The sequence below is a fragment of the Ursus arctos genome, unplaced genomic scaffold, assembly GCF_023065955.2.
Source record: "Ursus arctos isolate Adak ecotype North America unplaced genomic scaffold, UrsArc2.0 scaffold_6, whole genome shotgun sequence".
NCBI lineage: Eukaryota > Metazoa > Chordata > Mammalia > Carnivora > Ursidae > Ursus > Ursus arctos.
Genome location: NW_026623078.1, coordinates 56,137,683 through 56,156,982, shown reverse-complemented (window position 1 = coordinate 56,156,982; position 19,300 = coordinate 56,137,683). Strand labels below are relative to the sequence as shown.

At 40.2% G+C, this 19,300-nt stretch overlaps 1 protein-coding gene across 7 annotated transcripts in view; it reads right to left on the bottom strand.

The window, feature by feature from the left end:
• Window positions 1-13,217: 13,217 nt before the first annotated feature.
• Window positions 13,218-19,300, bottom strand: part of ZFPM2 (zinc finger protein, FOG family member 2) — a 443,324-nt gene continuing 437,241 nt past the window's right edge. For all 7 annotated transcript variants that reach the window (XM_026495581.4, XM_026495582.4, XM_044382651.3 and 4 more), the window contains one exon: window positions 13,218-18,031. In XM_026495581.4, the coding sequence (XP_026351366.1) occupies window positions 15,540-18,031 (2,492 nt within the window). In that variant the 3' untranslated portion in view covers window positions 13,218-15,539. The remainder of the gene's footprint in view (window positions 18,032-19,300) is intronic.

The following is a 19,300-nucleotide window of genomic DNA, read 5'->3' as shown; positions in this document are numbered from 1 at the left end:
CTCTACACTCAATTTGGGGCTCGAGCTCATGACCCCGAGATCAACTGTCACATGCTGTACCAACTGAGCCAGCCAGGAATGCCCCTGCATAGACCTCTTTTCAAATCTAGTAAAATTATGTCTCCTTTTCCAGAAACACATGCTGGAGCACAAGCTCAAAAGAAGTTAAGAGTGTTGCTCATATAAGCTTAGGTTTGCTGCCCTTTAATTAAGATTTTTTGGAATTTATTCCCAAATTCCGGAACTTTTCATGTTATCCCACACTTCCCATTTTCATCCATACATCCTCACTTCTGACTAGTTGACATGAGTTTCCATGTCTCCATATCTTTCTCCTTCTCATCTTTGTAACCACCTCCTTGCTACTCTAAGCATATGAAATTTTCACATTCAGCTCCTTTGGCGGGACCTCTATGCAACAGCCCTCTCTAACACTCTCTAAACACCTTCTTGCAGATGTTGCGGACTATCTAAAATGGAGTGCGTTTCTGCCCTCCCTATTCATTTGCCTTCCTTTCCTTTGTCCTGAATTTGGATGTGTGTCTGTTAGAATGCAGCCTGATGGGTAATGAACAGCTTTGCATGCACCAGACATGTTCTGTAAATATTGTTCCTATAAAGAGCAGTTATTTATTCTTCGAAACCAGCCATCCAATCATGTAGATATGCATTATTACCGAACTGGCATGCTGAAATTCCCTGGAGTTTGACAAAATGAAAACAGGTTGTACTCGCTCCTCAAATCCTAGCAATGGTTAAAAACTGCATTTTCATGCAAACATAAATTACAAATGGAATTATGATAACTGATTACCCCCCCCTTCCAAACGCACACAAATCATGTGTAATCCTGCCCTGGAGGGCTGTATAGTTGGCTCATTGCATATGCTCACAGCGTTTGTCAGTCCTATTCAATCACCGCTGCTTCCCGTGGCAAAGTGTACAGGGGCGTTTAGAAAATCAGTATGTCTCTATTTCCCTAAATCTACTATTAGGGTGTAGAATCGTCAGTGCAGAGCACTGCTGCTTCACAATAGGAATAATCCTGAGTGTGTATCTTCGTTTTATTCATCTTCCATTTCTGTTTGACAGAATTTCATGCTGCTGGAAGATGTTACATTGACAGCCGAGAGATAATTTCCGTTTTTAATCCAGAGAACAAGAGCCACTTGGGAAGTGACTATAAATGTCCTCTGGGTGTCCCAGAGATATGCCTCATCCCTGTGCTGGAAGGAACACACCTCTGGGAAGGAAACAACTTTGATCAGTAAGTCTCTTTGGAAAACATTAAGAGAAATAGATTTCATTGATTCCCCTATGAGTCATGGGTCTGAGATAAAGTAAGCCCTTCCATTTCTAAATCGGCTTTCAAGTGGCAGCAACTCTGTCATTACTCCCAGGCAATAGTTTCCAGGGAGGAGCTGAGAGTAATGCTTCCAAACAGGCCTCTCTTTTCTTTCAATATAGTCTTATAATAGAGGTGTCATAGGCCTTCTTATTGCCAGCACTTCCCGCAGCTCGCTGTACTGGGTAGATGTCCTGTTACAGATGCTGGACAAGCTGGCGGAAGCCTAGGTCTCTAAGCTATAGAGTTCTTCTTGGGTCAGTCATCCTGACCTTCCTGATTTACTTGAGGATGGAGGCTTTATCCTATAATTGAAACATTTTCTCAGGCCAGCCCTCCTCAGGCTCAGAAAGGTGATTCATTGATAGTAGAGAGACCATTTCCCATCTTTTCTGGACCACTGGGGACAGGTTCTTTTTCTATGAGGCAAATTGCTGACTTTCCATCCTCCTTCTGTGTCAATCACCTAAGGTGTTACGGTGTATATTATGTGTGTGTGTATCCTTCATGTATATATATGCAGATATATATACCCTTCCATATGTTATATACTACTACATACATACATGTATGCACACATACACACATAAAACACACACACACACACACACACACTAAAGCTAAAGGTCCTTAAGGGTCAGGATCCCTTTATATTTACCATTTTGGAATATATATGTATATATACAGCCCACACACCTACACACACACTTATGTATATAATATATACTTGCCATAAATACGAAGCATATATTTGTCACATAAACAGAATATCTATTACATACATATGTATTTGTCACAAATGTGTTTATACATAAATGTGTGTGCATGTGTGTGCGTGTGTGTGCATGTTTGTGTAGAGGTCTTCAAAGTCCTGGATTTCTTATATACCCTCATGTCCCATTATCTAATCTATAAATGACATACAAATAAATTCAAATCAATTCAGTCAATAAGTATGTATTACCCAATATGTCAGGTTGTGCTATATTCCAGGAATACAAGGTTCACCTCGGCATTAATTCACACACTTTCACAGTATACATACAGATCTCAAAGTGCTTCTAGAATTCATGGAAGGAGCTCCTAACCCAGATTTGAGGAGATCTACAAGAGCATGACATAAAAAGTAATTTTTACCTAGGGCCTAAAAGGCAACTAAGATTTAGCCAATGACAGATTGGTGGGGACACAGGCAGGGATGGAGATAGGCATGAGAGGAAATGCTTCCATAGAAGACTCGAGGCTGAGGGAAAACAAACGTATTAGATGGCTCTTTTTGTCTTAACACCAGAAGCATCTACAATATTTTTTTAAGGATTTTAAAAGTGATCATCCATTTTAAAATGTATGATAATCGAAGAAAGCCTCCCTAGAGTGTGAGGCACATGGTGATGGTGTGATCTGCTGGGCTGTGGGTGGCCGGTGGTCCCGTCAGTCCAAAGTGGACAGACAGATGGTACAGATGACAGTGGATAATGCCAGTGAACTCACTGCCCTCACGGGCCAGTCGTAATTGTTTCCAGTCATTTTGGTGAGTGTAGTAGAGATTGCTTAGTAGTTCTTCAAACCCATTTCCTTCTATTTCTGGGCACAGAACTGTTCCAAATTTTCCCAGCCTCCTCTTCACTTGGGCTTGTGTGGATAATTCTAGACAATCGAATGTGGTCAGACAGGATACATGCCACTTTCAGTTCTGGTTCATTAAAACCTGTCTCCAACTTCTCCTCTCTTTCCCTGTGAGTCAGGGTGTCAGTGCTGAGGGAACCCCAGAACCCTCAGGCAATAATGAGAGAACCTGCATCAGCCCAAATACCTGAACAATTGCTTGGTTCCTCCTGCCTACTGAGCATTTTAGGGGCTAGAAATAAATTTTCATTGTCTTAAATGACTAAAATTTCATGGTTTACCTTGTATTACTGTGACTAATAGCATGACTGTTATCTTTTTGTTTTGTTTTGCTTTTAATAATCATCCTCTTTTAAAATTAAAGTCTGGAAAAATTTCACTCCAGAATAGGTCAAGCTCAAGATAATCTTAAATACTATAGTTAGTATAGGGGTGATAGGGTAGAGTTCTCACAACACTGCTAATAACTTAATTACTTCTTTAAATGACTTTTATGGTAGGATATAAGCCTTATGTACACAAAGTTACTTATTTCATTCATCATTTTATTCAGAGTGCCTGGCATGATGATGATAGGTGATCCGCAGATACATATGAGATGAATCAAGTGCTGGGTCAGCAAGGTGGAGGTGGAGGTGGGAGTCCAATCAAACAAAGGTCTTATTAACTATGTTTAAGAATTGGGACTTGATCTTGAGGGCAATGAGGAGCCACTGAAGGATTTAAGGAGAGACTGACAGTAATCAGATCTTATCTTTGGGAAGATCACTACAGTCAAAATAAGTTTTCCACCTGAAAAGGTTTAAAACAAATTAAGAAGGTCAGTTTGGAGGCTCCTGTAGTAATCTAGGCAAGAGATAATTGTGCTGTTCGTGGCCCCATGAATGCAGACGAGAAAATATATTTACATGTATCTAGAAGGAAGACTTGACAGAACCAGATGACCGTCTAAGTGGGAAGCAGTACAATTGAGAGAGAAGAGCAGGATGACTCCTAGTTTGTGGTCAGGGTGACCAGGCGTGTGGCGCTGACATCACTGAGATAGGGAGCCCAGGAAAAGGAAGCATTGGGGGAAGTCATAGTTACCATAGTGATTATGCTCTTCTCAACATTTGGGTTTTGCACATGCTAATCTCTCTTCTTAGAATGTTCTAAAAGTAACCCCATTTCCTCTACCTTCGCCCTCTTCTCTGTTATTTGCCACTTTTTTTTTTTTTTTTTAAATCTGGATAACTTCTGTTCATCTATTACATCTCAGATTAGACACCATTTCCTATGTGAAACTTTCCTAGGATCCCCAAGATAGGATATGGTGCTTTCTTTCTTTTTTTTTTTTTTATTCGACAGAGACAGCCAGGGAGAGAGGGAACACAAGCAGGGGGAGTGGGAGAGGAAGAAGCAGGCTCATAGCGGAGGAGCCTGATGTGGGGCTCGATCCCATAATGCCAGGATCACGCCCTGAGCCGAAGGCAGACGCTTAACCGCTGTGCCACCCAGGCACCCCAGGGTATGGTGCTTTCTTAATGTGTTTCCAGGACTCCATGCAACAACGTAGCATTTAAGATAACATATTGTATTCACCTGTGTACTTTTAATTCTACACTTCTCTACCCAAAGCTAATGGAAGACAAGAACTACGCCTTAACATTTCGTCCCCAGTGCCCATCATAATGCTTGTGTCAGAGTAAGAGCTCAAAATTAAAATGTAACCATGAATAAATGAATGAATGAATGAAACAAATAATTTTGAAGGGCACAATATTGAAACCAACTAATAACATTTGCTTTCACACTGTCTGTTTCTGTTTGAGATTTGCGGCATGCGGTTAGCACAGATGGCCATGAGACTGCAATACTCTCTGCATATTTACTCTGTTCCTCCCCCGCTCTGCTCTCACTCTCTCCCCACTCCCACCCAACCCCCCACCAGGAATGGTCTTGAATCACAAATGACTCCACTGTTCCCTTAAGCATCTGTCTCTGATCACAGTGTGAGTCCACCAATCTCGTAATAGACTCCACAAGTGTTTTCCTTGGGTTAAAAAACTCATCAAAATTAATACTAAATTGGAAACGGGAAAGTCCATAGAAGGCAGCTGTCGTGTAAGTAAAACCTGACTGCAGCCTGGCAAATAGCAGGTTTCTGAAGTTTCTCTATTTTCCGAAGTACTGAAGAATGAAAAGAGGGTGACAGGGACACCCCCCCGTTCCCACCCGTCAAATACAACTAATCTAATGTACAATTGATATCAACTTGCTTTGTTTTTATTATGCACGAAGCCACCAGACTGAACTAAGTCCAGCAATGAAGAAAAGAGCTGTAGACCTGACTGGAATCCTAGTGGTTACTGAGTTTAGTAGCACTGGGTCTGGATGAGGACATGGGACAAAGGCGTAGAAGGCTCCTGCAAGGACACCTATGTGGTCCTCAGCCTTGCCACTCCAAATGTGGTCTGCACACCTGCAGCATTGGTTTTAGCTGGTGGCTTGTTAGAAATGCAGACTTTCTCCCCAGTCCTACTGAGTCAGTCTGCAGCTTAACAAGATCCTCAGGTGGTTCGTATGGATGTGAAATCTTGGGAGGCATTGCTCTAAATAACAGCATTCAAAGTGCCTACTGAGCTCAGGTGAATTCATTGTGAGGTCACTTTAGAGTTTATTATCCAGATTAGGACATTTTTGAGAGTGAGAGTATTAAAATAATTATAATTGTATACACTTAAAATATTTAGTTATTAAGAAATAAATTAATTCTAATATAAATGGATCTATGTAATAGTTATAATCATGAACCATCTTTAAAAGTAAAATTCCCTCAGAAAATAGAAATAAAACATTAATGTATATTAAAGAAATTCTTTGCATTGAGCTGCATATCAAAATATAAGTGCTGGATTAGACAGAGTGTGAGACACTCTGTTTGTTCTAAACTCATGTTTACTTTAAAATATATGTAGTACAGATATAAGTAGAGAAATGAGTATATACATTGGTTACTACAGATACATATGTCCTAGCTCTGTCTGCTGAGATGGTGGAGAGCGGTAATACCCAGGAACAACAAACACACTTCGTGTCAACATCTTGGCTTCTTAACACTATTCTCCAATAAGAGGAATGACAGTCCTTTGGAGACAAGACTAACTCTAGGGCTGGGTCAAGGAAAATATGAGTCCTGTAGAAACTGGTTGTGAAATTAGGCGTTCTGGAGCATATTGTATCTCATAGCGCCAGACAGGAAGTTGCTTCTAAAAAACAACAACAAACAAAGGATGCACTCACCTGAAAGGGTTGCCCACGGCAAAAGCTAGAACAATTTGAGCAATGAAATAAAGCAAGTACACTAATCCTTCCGTTACCCGCTGGGGATACATCTCAAGACCCCCGGGGGATGTCTGAAACCAAAGATAGTACCAAACCCTACGTAGACTAGGTTTTTCCTATGCATCCAATGCCTATGATAAAGTTTAATTAGAAAGTAGGCGCAGTAAGAGATTAACAACAATGACTAATAACAAAAAGGAACAATTCTAACAATATACTACACTAAAAAGTACGTGAGGGTGGTCTCTCAAAATATCTTATTGTTCTGTACTCACCCTTCTTTTCCTTGTGACGATGTGAGATGGTAAAATGCCTGTGTGATGAGATGAAGTGACGTGAAGGACGGAGGCACCGTGACACAGCAGCAGGCTTACTACTAACCTTCTGACCTTATGACTTAAGGAGAATCACCTGTTTCCAGGCGCTGGTTGACTGCGGGTAACTGAAATCGCAGAAAGTAAACCCACGGATAAAGGCAGACGGCTATATGAGGTTATGACAGAGAACAAAATAAACCCATAAGCTCATACTGATATAAATAAATGACTGGAAAATATATAAAAGGAGGAGAAGGAGCGGGTTCTCACTTAAGAGGAATTTCAATAATCAATATAGAGAGAATGAAACAAAATAAAGATCTACGCCACAGTAACAGTTGCTGTAGGCAAGACCACTCCTGAATGCTAAAATCAGTGGGTGAAACTTCTAAGAGAAACAGGGGCCTCAAAGTATCTCCCCACAAATATGTATTAATTATAGTTTTCTTTAAGATCTTATTTATTTGAGAGAGGGAGAGAGAGGGAGCACGAGCGGGGGGAGGGGAAGAGGGAGAGGGACAAGCAGGGAACCTGACGCTGGGCTCGATCCCGGGACCCTGAGATAGTGACCTGAGCCGAAGGCAGATCCCCAACCAACTGAGCCACCCAGGTGCCCCTATAGTGGTTTTAACATGGGTCCACAAATGTTTTGATACTTCTCCCTACAGGAAGTAGAGCTTAAGTCCCTGTCCCTGGAATGGTGACCAGATTTAGTGATTCACCTCTAATGAACAGAGTGGAAAGGAAAAAGAAAAAAAAAGAGGTAATTTTACAGTGGAGAACCTGGCATATACAAACAACCTCAGTCAAGTGGTCAGGCTTAACATCACCAGTAATAAGCTGGGTTAGTATCAGGTATCCCCAGTGAGAAGCATTTTACCTTTCTGCTATTCTCCCCCCAAATCTCTAACTCCAGATCAATCATTAAAAAACTCAAACAAACTCAAATCGAAGAACAACCTACAAACTAACTGACCAGTAGTCTTCAAAAGTGTCAAAGTCATAGAAAATATATATAATATATACAATATACTTTCAGAAAGAAATTGTTAATGAGATACTTTCATTTTTTTTAATCAAAATGTACAAATATGTTGGCCCATATATCCACAGAAGGCCTATTTTTGTTTCAATTTAACTACCTTCTTTTGGCAAATACACTTTAAAGCAAAATTATCAAATAATTTGTCTCTTGTTTTTTGAATATAGATAATGGAAGATCATAAACCTTCTTATTTCATTCCCTTGCAATAGAAAATAATTTACCAGTTACAAATAGAAGCTCCAACAAAAGAGCATTGCCCAAAGTTGAGATAATACATAATGCAATTACAGAATTTAAAACTAAATTTTGGACAGTTTTAACTCTTAAATTCAGACTTCTGATTTTGTATGATAAATTTCATGTGTTTTTGTTAGCTTCTCTGAAAGCATTTGATATTCCATTCATTGAATATATTGAATAAAGAGTTCCAAATTGTTTTGATTTAAATGCAAACAAAATTCAAAGGAATTGGTAAAAGAAAAAAAAAAGATCAATACCATCATATAACATATATGTGGGTATACAAAATATTTCTTCAAATTAATAACTCAAACATTTCTAAAATCTGTTGATGGGAAGCAAAGAGAAACGGGGTATGGCAATACAAGGATTGCTTTGCATTCAGCGTAAGTTTTACCAAGAAAATCTTGTTCAATTACTCTAACGATATGTATTTACACATACATACATATGTATTTAAATTAAATTATTAATTAAGCTACATCAATTAAATTTAACTTAAATTAATAGTATATCGCTATATAATTCAATTTCCCCAACTATGACTTCTGTTTCAATTGATAGAAAATTGTAGCTTATTTTGAAAAATTCTAAACTCTCTGTGCACTACCGCAATTTCAATAATGAACTCAAAATAGCTCAGCCACTGGATCGAAATGAAAAGCCATGCTTTCCGGAGTAATACATACATACCCTCCACAGCTGTGCATATTGAATCACAATCTTCAGGCCTAATCAGAAATAATGACTAAATTTGAAGTCAATGCCACAGATTCTTGAGCAGATTTATGGGATTGTTTTCTGTGGTTTATTATATCTCAACAGCTTCCTTAGTGAACGGTAGGTGTCAAAAAATAATTTGAGGAATTACACATTCATTATCCAGCTTTCCTGAAAAATGCCAACTTCAGTTCTTAGTTTTTTTACATTAAATATGGTATTTTGTTTTAAGCATTGCGCTGTGAAAATGGCAGGTTGCCACATAAAAATGTTACCTAACAACAAAATAGATACCTGTATATTTATACCCTCTATGACCATATACTACATGATAAAACCAGAGTAACCAGAGCATTCAGACAATCATCTACCTGTACCTTCAAAATGAGATAACCGCCCTGCTACTTGCAGTATATTCCATACTGACACCAGTAATTCCTCACATTTTTCACACATTTCATCATCTGGGGGGGCTTTGTGCATCTTGGTGGTCAGAGCACAGTTACACCCAACAGTTGGCAGGGGTAGTAGCTCCAACATCTCCCGTAACTACCAAAACGCAGAAGTCTTAAGTTGTTCCAGATGTTTCTCTCCAAATGTGCTTTATCATAGAGTGCCTTACGTGCTGTCCTTGAAAAGAAGGTGTTGGTGACATTGCATCTGGAAAACGGTCAATGCGAAAGACAGGTTACCTCTGATTGTCTTTCAGCTGTAACCATAGGTTAAAGAGAAAACTTCTCACCGGACATTCTTATTTTGATGCAACTCTTGATGATGATAATGATGATGATAATAATAATAATAATACTTACTATGAAAAATTTCAGATACATTCTAAGCCAAGCCGGAAACGTCCCCGGCAGAATGAGACAAATGATTCTCCTAACTCAGGCAACTCCAGGGCCAGCGGGCAGTAAAACGGTGTCAGGCAGGCCGAAGCATGATTATCAGGGATTTGGCTTGAGGTAGAGCCAGTGGGAGCCAGGGCCTCATGGGAAAGGGTAGCAAACGCTTTAAGGCGGACCCCAGGCTCAAGACTCGGCTCTGACGGCTCTGTCATTTGGGGAGCGCACTCGACTGCTCTAAGCCTCGGTTTGCTCATTGGTAAGAGTAATTGTACTATCGATGCGGCAGGGATGGCACCGCTCAACACTACACACATGTAATACCGCATTCCTCTGAGCCCTGCATTACATTGAATCTGCTCCGAGCCTCCATCCGCAAGACTGACAGGGAATTTAATCCGAGCATTATGGGAACTCTCTCCAACTTCCAGGATTAGGAAATCGATGGATTATGGTCCATGACACGTGAGAAGGACCCGTTAGTTTCTGGGTCACAGTTCAATTCAGAGCACATGTTGATGCTTCTTGTCCGAGTCCTTGCATAAATGGAAAAAGACACATCTGTCCCTTTTGTGCCAGGAAAGAGGGAATAATCGGAGGAACTAAACCATCAAATCTGCTAGAGGGAATGAAAAGCTTAAGTGGAAGGATCGGCTTTGACAAAGATCAGGGACAGTTCATCCTTTGCAATAGGAGGAAGGAGTCTGCTTGTCCACACAGGTGTGTCTGTGAGTGTCTTGGTATGAAGAACTTCCTGTTAATTCTTCTGTCTTGAATTTTCTGTGTTCCTCTTCAGATATTTTCTTACAATTTCTGTGTTGATCTCCTTCATTCTTTGTTCATCTGAATCATCTCCTTTCTAAACTAACCACGATATTGAGTATACATTTTTTTTCTTTTATTATATTTCTATAACACTTATGTCCCTGTTATTAATTTTCAAAAGACTATTTCATCACTGCATATTTTTTCATAAGTATAACAACATTGTATTTTATTTATTTGATTGTTTCCCTGAGGGTCATTGAACTCTGATAGGAAAAAAAAAAGTTCTGGATTTAGTGAATGTCATAAATTCACATCCTCTGCAACCAAGTCATGTCATATGTAGGAAGTGGAGCTAATGATAGAAGAAGTGTTGTGAAGCAGAAAGCTCTGATGTTCTTCTTTAATATAAAGATAAAAATCATTTGAAATTAATATATTATTTGCATGCAAAATGCGGCCACTAGGTTCTTGAAAACAGTTTATTTTCTTTCAATCCTGTGTATTCTATTAATATACTGAGCAAACTCTTTTTTCTAGATAGTGCTAAAGTAAACTTTCGCCCAGCCCATGTCTGTTTTTTTATGATTCTCTGAATTAATAAGGTTTACTAAGTTCCAGACAGAGATACTGCCTTGGTGCAGGGTTGTTATCAGACTCAATTCTGCCTCGTGATTGGGTTTGGAGTGATCAGTGGAGACTTCTTAGTTTAGATGCTATATTCTTTATGGGTACCATCGATGTGTGTTAATAACATTCACGTCTCAATCAAGTTCCAAGAGATTAGTTTGGGGATACCAGTTTCTGCCGTGCCGCTACACACTTGTAGAGTCTGGCTGGGAACCATAACAAAATAAACTTCTGTTGTTTTAAGTCACCAGGCTTGTGGTAATTTGTTACGGCAGTCATGAGAAACTAATATGCTTTTTCTCTATCTCCAGAGATTGTTGGAGCTAGACTTAATATGTCAGAGAAAGAAAAAGTAGCTGGAATTTTCACTGCACGTCCTCATATTTTCCTTCTGGTTAGTAGAGAAAGGAACATGATGTGGAGAGGTAAGCTGAGAACCAGACTCATGGGTCTGGGTCTCACCCACTGCCTTTGTGACTTTGGGCACTTAAACTCTGACCCTTAGTTTTTGTCTGGAAATGAGAGGGCTCCGCCTGATTAAAAGATTTTCAAATATTGTTCCCAGGCTCCCTAATGACTTAATTTGTTAGTTTTAATTTCAATATTAACACACATGTATTAAATTTTTTTAATAAACACCAAAATGTGTTAAATATGAGACAGCAACACTTGAAGACCAACTGAACTTTAAATTCTGCCACCAGCTTAATTTATTGTGGTGTTGACCACAGAATACCACTTCCCATCCCCTCTATATTTAATTCAGTGATTTTCAGCTGTGGTCAGAGGAAGACAAAGGAGTCTACCCCAGGGTTGCTTTGCCAAAAAACCTTAGAAATCCAAGCCCACCTTCAGATATTCTGATTTAGGACATTTTCGTGCTTGGTAGAGGGTTTAAATACCACAGACAATCTGAAGAACCAGCATAAACTGTCATTCTTTTTACCGCACTTCCCCCAGACCCTTTGACTGGTGCTAATATTCTGACCCCACATTGTCTTGCTGAACACAAGGTGTTTCCATCAGTGAGGGCTGAAAACCTTGGGTTTTCTCTTTGATTTAGTCTTCAGTATCTGTTATAATGTAAGCCTGTACCTAGACTTGTCCTTCTTTATTCACTTAGTGTGGGTCTCACTAGTCCCCGTGTGGACCATTGCTATGGACTCTTCTAGCAAATCTCCCTTTCTCTAGCCTCCAGGCCTCACACTTCACCCTGTCACTGTTTCTTTTCTTTTTTTTTTAAAGATTTTATTCATTCATTTGACAGAGAGAGACAGTATAAGCAGGGGGAGCAGCAGAAGGAGAGGGAGAAGCAGGCTCCCCGCTGAGCAGAGAGCCCAATTAGGGGGCTCAATCCCAGGACCCTGAGATAATGACCTGAGCTGAAAGCAGACGATTAACTGACTGAGCCACCCAGGTGCCCCTGTCACTGTTTCTAAACACAATTCTCATTTTGTGACTCTAGGTAGGAGGCAATGTGCCAGGTAACCTGTAAAACTCAGCCTGGCATTCAAGGTCTTGAATGAACAGGTCTCTATTTATACCCTTGTTTTCTTCTACTTTCCAATATGAGCCCTCTTCTTTTGAAAAGTTGTTACTCACTCTTCACCATCGCATGCTACTTCCATGCTACCATTGACAATTGATCTCTACAGTGGAAATCCTGTTTTCTTCCTCTATACTCTCCAGGGTCCAGCTATGGTCCAAACATCACTATTTCAGCCTCTGCTATCAATTTCCTTCTGTGAATGGCAATTGAAACTCATTTTCAACTATACAAACAATTCAGAAATATTCTTTTGGATATAGTGCATAAATATTTCAGGGCACCCAGGACAGGAAGCATTCCTCATCACTGTACCCACCTTACTAGACCCTACCCTATCCTCACAATCTTCCCCAACTCTTTCATCCCATACTGGTTTCTTCTTTTTCTTTTTATCTTTCTACTCATTATCACTTACCCTTTGTAGCTCACCCTAATTTATCCTTTAGTGTGTCCCAACACTGCCACATATTAGAACCACTCACATGGATTTTTAAAAATGTAGATTCCTAGACAAGAGTTTTTCTTTAATTGATCTTCAATTGCATTGAAGCTCAATGCACCAAAAACACATATACATTGGCTTTTAAAAAATGTTCCCTAAGTGATTCTAATGAGGGAACAGTGTTGAGAAGCTCTAAACTGAGCCAGAGTATACATTCCTTTAGGGAAGTAGTCATGGATTAATGGATTATACCTCCTCCTTCATCCCCAAAATAGTGGCTACAATCCCAGGTGATCAATACAGACATGCTGACATGCTAATTTCCTTCCTTCTTGCCTTCCTCCCTCTCTCTCTCTCTCTTAATGTCTCTTTCTTCTTTTCTTCCTTTCTTTTTCTTTCTTTCTTTCTTTCTCTTTCTTTCTTTCTTTCTTTTTCTTTCTTTCTTTCCTCTTTTTTTTAAAAGAGAAGAGAAAAAGAAGAGATTGGGGGAAAAAAGTCCTGTTACAAATATCCAGTCCTGCCAGTTCCCACCTGAGAAATACACAGGTCCTTATGAACATCCAGTGGTGCCCCAAGGCTCCAATGCTTTGAGAAATTCCTGCAAAACTCTATGAAGCAGATCAGCTCTGTTCATTTCACTGTTTAGTCACTGACTGAAATGGAAAATATTAGTGAAGGTCAAGATTTTACATTGAAAAATAGTTATTCTCGACAAGCAACTGGAGAAATGCTCTTGACAAACTAGGTTTTTTTTTATGTTCTGTCACAGTATTTATGTTACATTTGGGCTAGCACCTTATTATGTTCATTAGGTTATCAAATCCAATATGGACAAATAATAGTGCATCACAATCTGCAAATGGTGCATCTTAACCACAGATGAGGTAATTGTCTTTTCAGATCAGGATGTTTCTATAACTGAATAGACTACAATCTGTCTTGATTGGCAATAGGTGCCATCTTGCCCACTGAATCACACCTCAACCCTTCCAGACAGCCCATTAGGTCCTCCATGATCTGACTCATGCTGTCTGTTCTCCACTCCCTGTCAATATGCAAACCCTTGGAATGCACAAATGAGATATGTAAAATCTAGGTTCTTTTGCAAATTGCAGGCATGAAATTTTTATGTCTTAACTCATGAGAATCACTTGACCACACCACTTCATTGCTCCTTAAAATGCAATCCTCTCTCCCTGGTAAACTTCATTTAAAAGTTGGGTGCGTTTGATCAACAATTGTTACTATTCTTGTGCATAGGTTTTGCAAATCTTTTAGACACATGGAATTGTTCTTTTCTGTGCTACAGTGGTCGGGGGTAGAGAACAGAAAGATAGAGCTTATTATATATAGTTGTAATAGAAAAGTTTTCTAGTTCCATAGTTTGGAGTCTCCTGTTCATTTTAATATAATAAGTTATATTAATTAGGTGCATATAATGGAGAGTCTATTCCTTTACTGACTTGCCATTGTGTTACTATATATATATATTTATGCACATGTTACTATATATACACATGTGTATATCGTATATTCAGCTATTCAGTGCTATTTTGAACCTATTCTCATCACAGAGAATAGGTACATAGACTTTTCTTTGTATTTTAAAGAAAAAAAGTATGCCAAACTTCTCCAACAATCTGGAATTTTATTCCATCCATATACATGCATAGTAACAACATTTGTTGAGAAATTATTTCTATCAGAAGTAGAACATTATCTTTGTGATCACCAGGTGCAGTATTGCTACTCTTATATTTAAATAGATCTTATATATGAATTAAATTCATACTTGCAGCATTGAGTTTAGGGTTTCGATTTAGACTGTGCCTTTCAAAAGATAAAACTGATTAATACTACCTCATTACTTACAATACTGCTTCCAGTAATTTTGTTCATTCTTTATAAAGTATTGCATTTAACAGCAAAGGTTTAAAAATTGAGACAGAGCTGCATCAGCGAAAGAAAATACAAGTACTATACAAGAAAAAAATTGCCATCTTCATTTAACATACATGTTTAAGATTAAGAAAATGGACAGAAACATACAGCTACATACAAATGCAAAGCCTAGTGACTAAGAGACTGTATCTGCTAAAATATAAAGTGCAAACAGAGCCTGATTATCCAAGAATTGAAATCTTAAGGCGAACTTATAGCATGTGTACTTACAACATCTTTGCAAGTTATATTTTAGCATATACGTATATCTGCAACAGCATAGAAGAAGAAATCAAGATACACAAGTGCTTTTGAAGCTATTTCTAAAATGCTTTTCTGTATTGTTCGTGACTATTTTCTTTAAAAGCTACTATACAGTGCAAACCATATGTGCTACACAATAACTATACAATAACATTACAAATGACTTTAATATAAAGTTTTTAAATAAAAAATAACATAACCACAGCTATGAATACTGCTGGTAAAATAAATTAATTTCTTTTTGAAAATGGCACCAATAATACACTTTACTAATGGACTGTAATGGAATTACACCTTAAGTCTTCAACTCGGTCTTAATGAGCGATCTCCTGATTGCCCAGATGTAATTCAAACAGCTTTTGTTTTTGTTTTCTGTTTTTGTTGTTGTTGTTGTTGTTTGTGGGTTTTTTGTGTTTTTTTTCTGGACTGGGTAGAACAACATACTAAACACTGGTACCAAAGGTGACTGGTGTTTATGAAGTTATCTCATTTGACATGTTCGGCCGCGTGTGATGAGCAGTAAAACTTCTTGTGAGTTATAAAGTTTGAGAGGTTGTTGAACTGAATATCACACAGCCGGCAATATTTCCCACTGGTTGGAGCCTGGGTGGAGCCATTCACACCTTTTGCTATACTAGACAACTGTTCCTCCGCAGAAGGAATTCCTGGTGAGACATTCTCGTTTGTGGCTAATGGGTTCTCAGAGATCCAAGAGGGAGATTTGTGGCCATCTTCATGCTGAGGATTCTGGGAAATGTTCTCCTGCTGCGGGTTGGTGGCGGGTCTGTCATCTTGCTTTAGTCCACCGTTAACTATGACCATGCCTCTGTTTTTGGGCAACAGCGGCAGGGAATCTTTCTTCGGCACAGCGCACCCGTTCGAGGAAGCCTGGCCTTTAGAAGATTCGTTTTCCGCGTTTGTGCTTTGCTCTAGGTCAGTGTTATGGATGACAAGAGAACCAGAAATGTAATCACTTGGCTTTATTCCATAATATGGAGAAAGCTGGTCAGCTGCTTTTGCCTTCTTTATTGCTCCGGGGTAAAGGCATTGGGGAAGAAACAAGTGTTTGTTTTCTTCTTTCGTGGCAATGAGCTGAGCGGCTTCACTAAAGACCTTCAGGCCTTGCAGGGTGGCTAAGTGGGAGGAAAATAAGTTTCCGTTAGGGGAAGGCTGCTTCAGATTTCCGTTTTTCTCACATTTTATTATGCTTCGTTCATAGCTGACATCGGGGCTGTTTCGTTCGCTTTCTGGATTCGGAAATACTTTGCTGTCGAGTTGAGCCAGGTCGTTACGCTGATGTGCTGTGACCGGGCAGAAATTCTGCTTGTGGGCCAGGTAGTTCTCGACTTTATTGAAGCTGATCTTGCACACAGTGCACTCGTGGTAATCCAGCAGCCTCTTGGGAGACGTGGTCGTCCGCTCAGACTGGGATAAGCACTTTTTGCTGAGATCTATGGGCACGTCCATCTCGAGGCAGGAAACGCTGGAATGAGTAGTGTCGCATTTGGAAACCGGGACACATTTGTTGATCGTCAGAGAAGTTTCCAAGTGCTTTGAGACAATTCCTGGAAAGATATCACATCTTGGGTGGTAGCACTCTCCTAGCCCTTCCGTGGGTTCTTGAGTGGAGGTACAAGGATTGCTGAGGTTGGCGACGTCAAGAAATCGCTGCTGGCCCAGGGGAGGCCTCTGCTCCTGTTCAGGTAGGCACATCTCATACATCTTCCTTCGCTTGCGTGTGCGCATGGTTCTCTGCATGGCAGGCACTTTGTTGGAAGCAGACCTCTTTAGCGGAGGGTCGTGGCGCGTAGCACAATAATACTGTTTGTGGACCATGTATGTTTCATGCCGGCTGAAGGTAATGTTACAAGCTTCACAGGTAGTCTTATTTGGGTCACTCTCCCCATCCACCAGGGGGACACTGGGATTTTTCACATCAACAGGTTTTCCGTTAATTTTATCGTCGTTGCTATTAGAGGTGGAGAGCTTCTTCGCTTGAGTGGCAAAGTCCTTGTCGTGGCCCTTCCCGTTTGGCCCAATTAAATCTAAAACGGTGGAAGAATTGATGCAGGATGTTTGAAGAAGTGGATTCTCAGGATCAGCAGAATGAGTGGCTGGGTTGAGAAGGTTTATGGAGGTTTGACCAGTGTTGGGGCTCACAGCCTCAGGCATCTTTTCTGAAACACCAGGGAACTCTGGGGACTTGGCCATCTGCTGCCATCGGCTGCTGCAATAATGTTTTTTGTGCACTAGATAATTATCCAAATTATTGAATGTTATGTTACACTCAAAACAAGTAGCTCCCTTGGGCATCAAGGGACTGTAAATTACGGGAGGGTAGCTACTACTTCCGTGCCTCAGTCGCCGATGGACCAGTTCGGACATCTTGGCTAAGATCTCTGAAGCTTGAGGGACCATGGTGATGTCTTGGGGGAAAGCAAACTGAGACAGAAAAGGGCCCACGGGGAAAGAAGGCCCAACATTAGGCTGAACCGGAGATGAGGCAAGTCTTGGACTCGAGGGCTCAGACTTAATTTTTGTGTAAGAAAAGCTTTGTTTGTTAGTGGTAGGCTGTATCTCTGGTCTCTGGTTAGTGAGAAAGAGCTGAGTCTTTTTCTCACACTTGTCCAGCTCTGTGTCAGAGCTCGCATCTTTAGTCTGCATGGCCTTTTGGCTCTGGGGGAGTTCGCTCCTGGTCAGCAAGTCTGGAGCTGGCTGTAGGCTGTCTTCGGCCCCGCTTGGAGAATGTTCCATATCACTTTCTCTGGGCAGTTTGCCTCCAGGGACGTGGAGCTCCTGGTGCTGCAGTAACTCCCTCTGAGTCTGGAAGCCGAAGTGGCAGTGATTGCATCGGAAGGCAGCTTGAGTGAGATGGGAGAACAGGTGTTGGTGGAAGCCGATCACAGAATCAGCGGTGTAGCTACAGACGGTGCATTTTAGACTAGCACCAGGGGGGAGGAATTCTTCCATTTTCACTCCTGGAGAGACATACAAAATAAGAATACTGAGAACCACGTGCATTGGCTTTCTAATGATAAAAACCTTTGCACTGCAGGATTGAATTGAAATCTTTCAGAATCTCATTTGTGATATTAGCTTTTTTCTTGTGACATCCTTTGTCAGGTGTCATCATAGCAATAACACCTCATAGCTTCCAGAACACGTTCAAGTGTGTTATTGGATCACAGCGGGGCGGTCTTCACTGTCTCCATCTTCCAGGTCAGGAAACAAATCCGAGAAATCAAGGGAATTGATTACGGCACTAAAGCTATACAATGACAGAGGCATGCCCAAACCTCAGATTTTATAATTTCTAATCCGAGAACCTTCTCATTACAACACCATGCTCCGCATTAGGAAGCAGCAGCATACTTTGGAACTAACATTGATAACCTGTGTGCAAATCAAACAACTCTTAGTGCACTAGACTAGGATTTAGTCAAACGGATCCAAGTAGGAACCATTTCGTAAAGTAATTAATAACCTCCTAATTTATCTTTGGTACAAATCTAGAATTTCATGCATTGATTTTGCTGAACATGGTTTATCTCTATCCAGGGCTGATGTTCAGCTGGTAGACACCAGCACACTAAATACAGTTGTTTAGGACCAACACCCGTGTTGACTGATCACGGACTGTTTCTAGTCAGTTATAAAATATTTTGAGTATCACCAATGACTGGTGAGGAAACTTCACTGTGAGGTTGTGATTTATAAGAAATACATGTTTGGTCATTCATATACATTAAGTCTTTGACAAGGCTTCCTGACTCACAGCTCCTTAAATCCTTGGAATTTCCTGTGATAAGAATAATAAAGGTATTTTTGTTATGTTAATGAAGTGACTTTTAGAAAGCCCTTACATTACCTAAGGGTGGGGTTGGTTGCATTGAGAACCAATCTTGTAATTAGAGGATTTGAACTTTTAGCCCCTCCTCCCCAAACTCAGGAGATTGAGTTTAAATTGCCAACAGTCAATATTTCATCAATCATGCCTCTGTAATGAAGCCTCCATAAAAACCCAAAAGGACGTGGTTCAGAGAGCTTCCCAGTTGGCTTGAGGAGAGTGGCAGCCTGGGAGAGGGCACCGAATCTCCTCACCCTTTTCCCATACCTTCTTCTAGGCATGTCTTCCATCTTGCTGTTCCTAAATCATTACCTTTTATAATAAACCGGTAATCTAGTGGGTAAATGGGTTCTCTGGGTTCTGGGAGCCACTCTAGCAAATTAATTGAACCCAAAGAGGA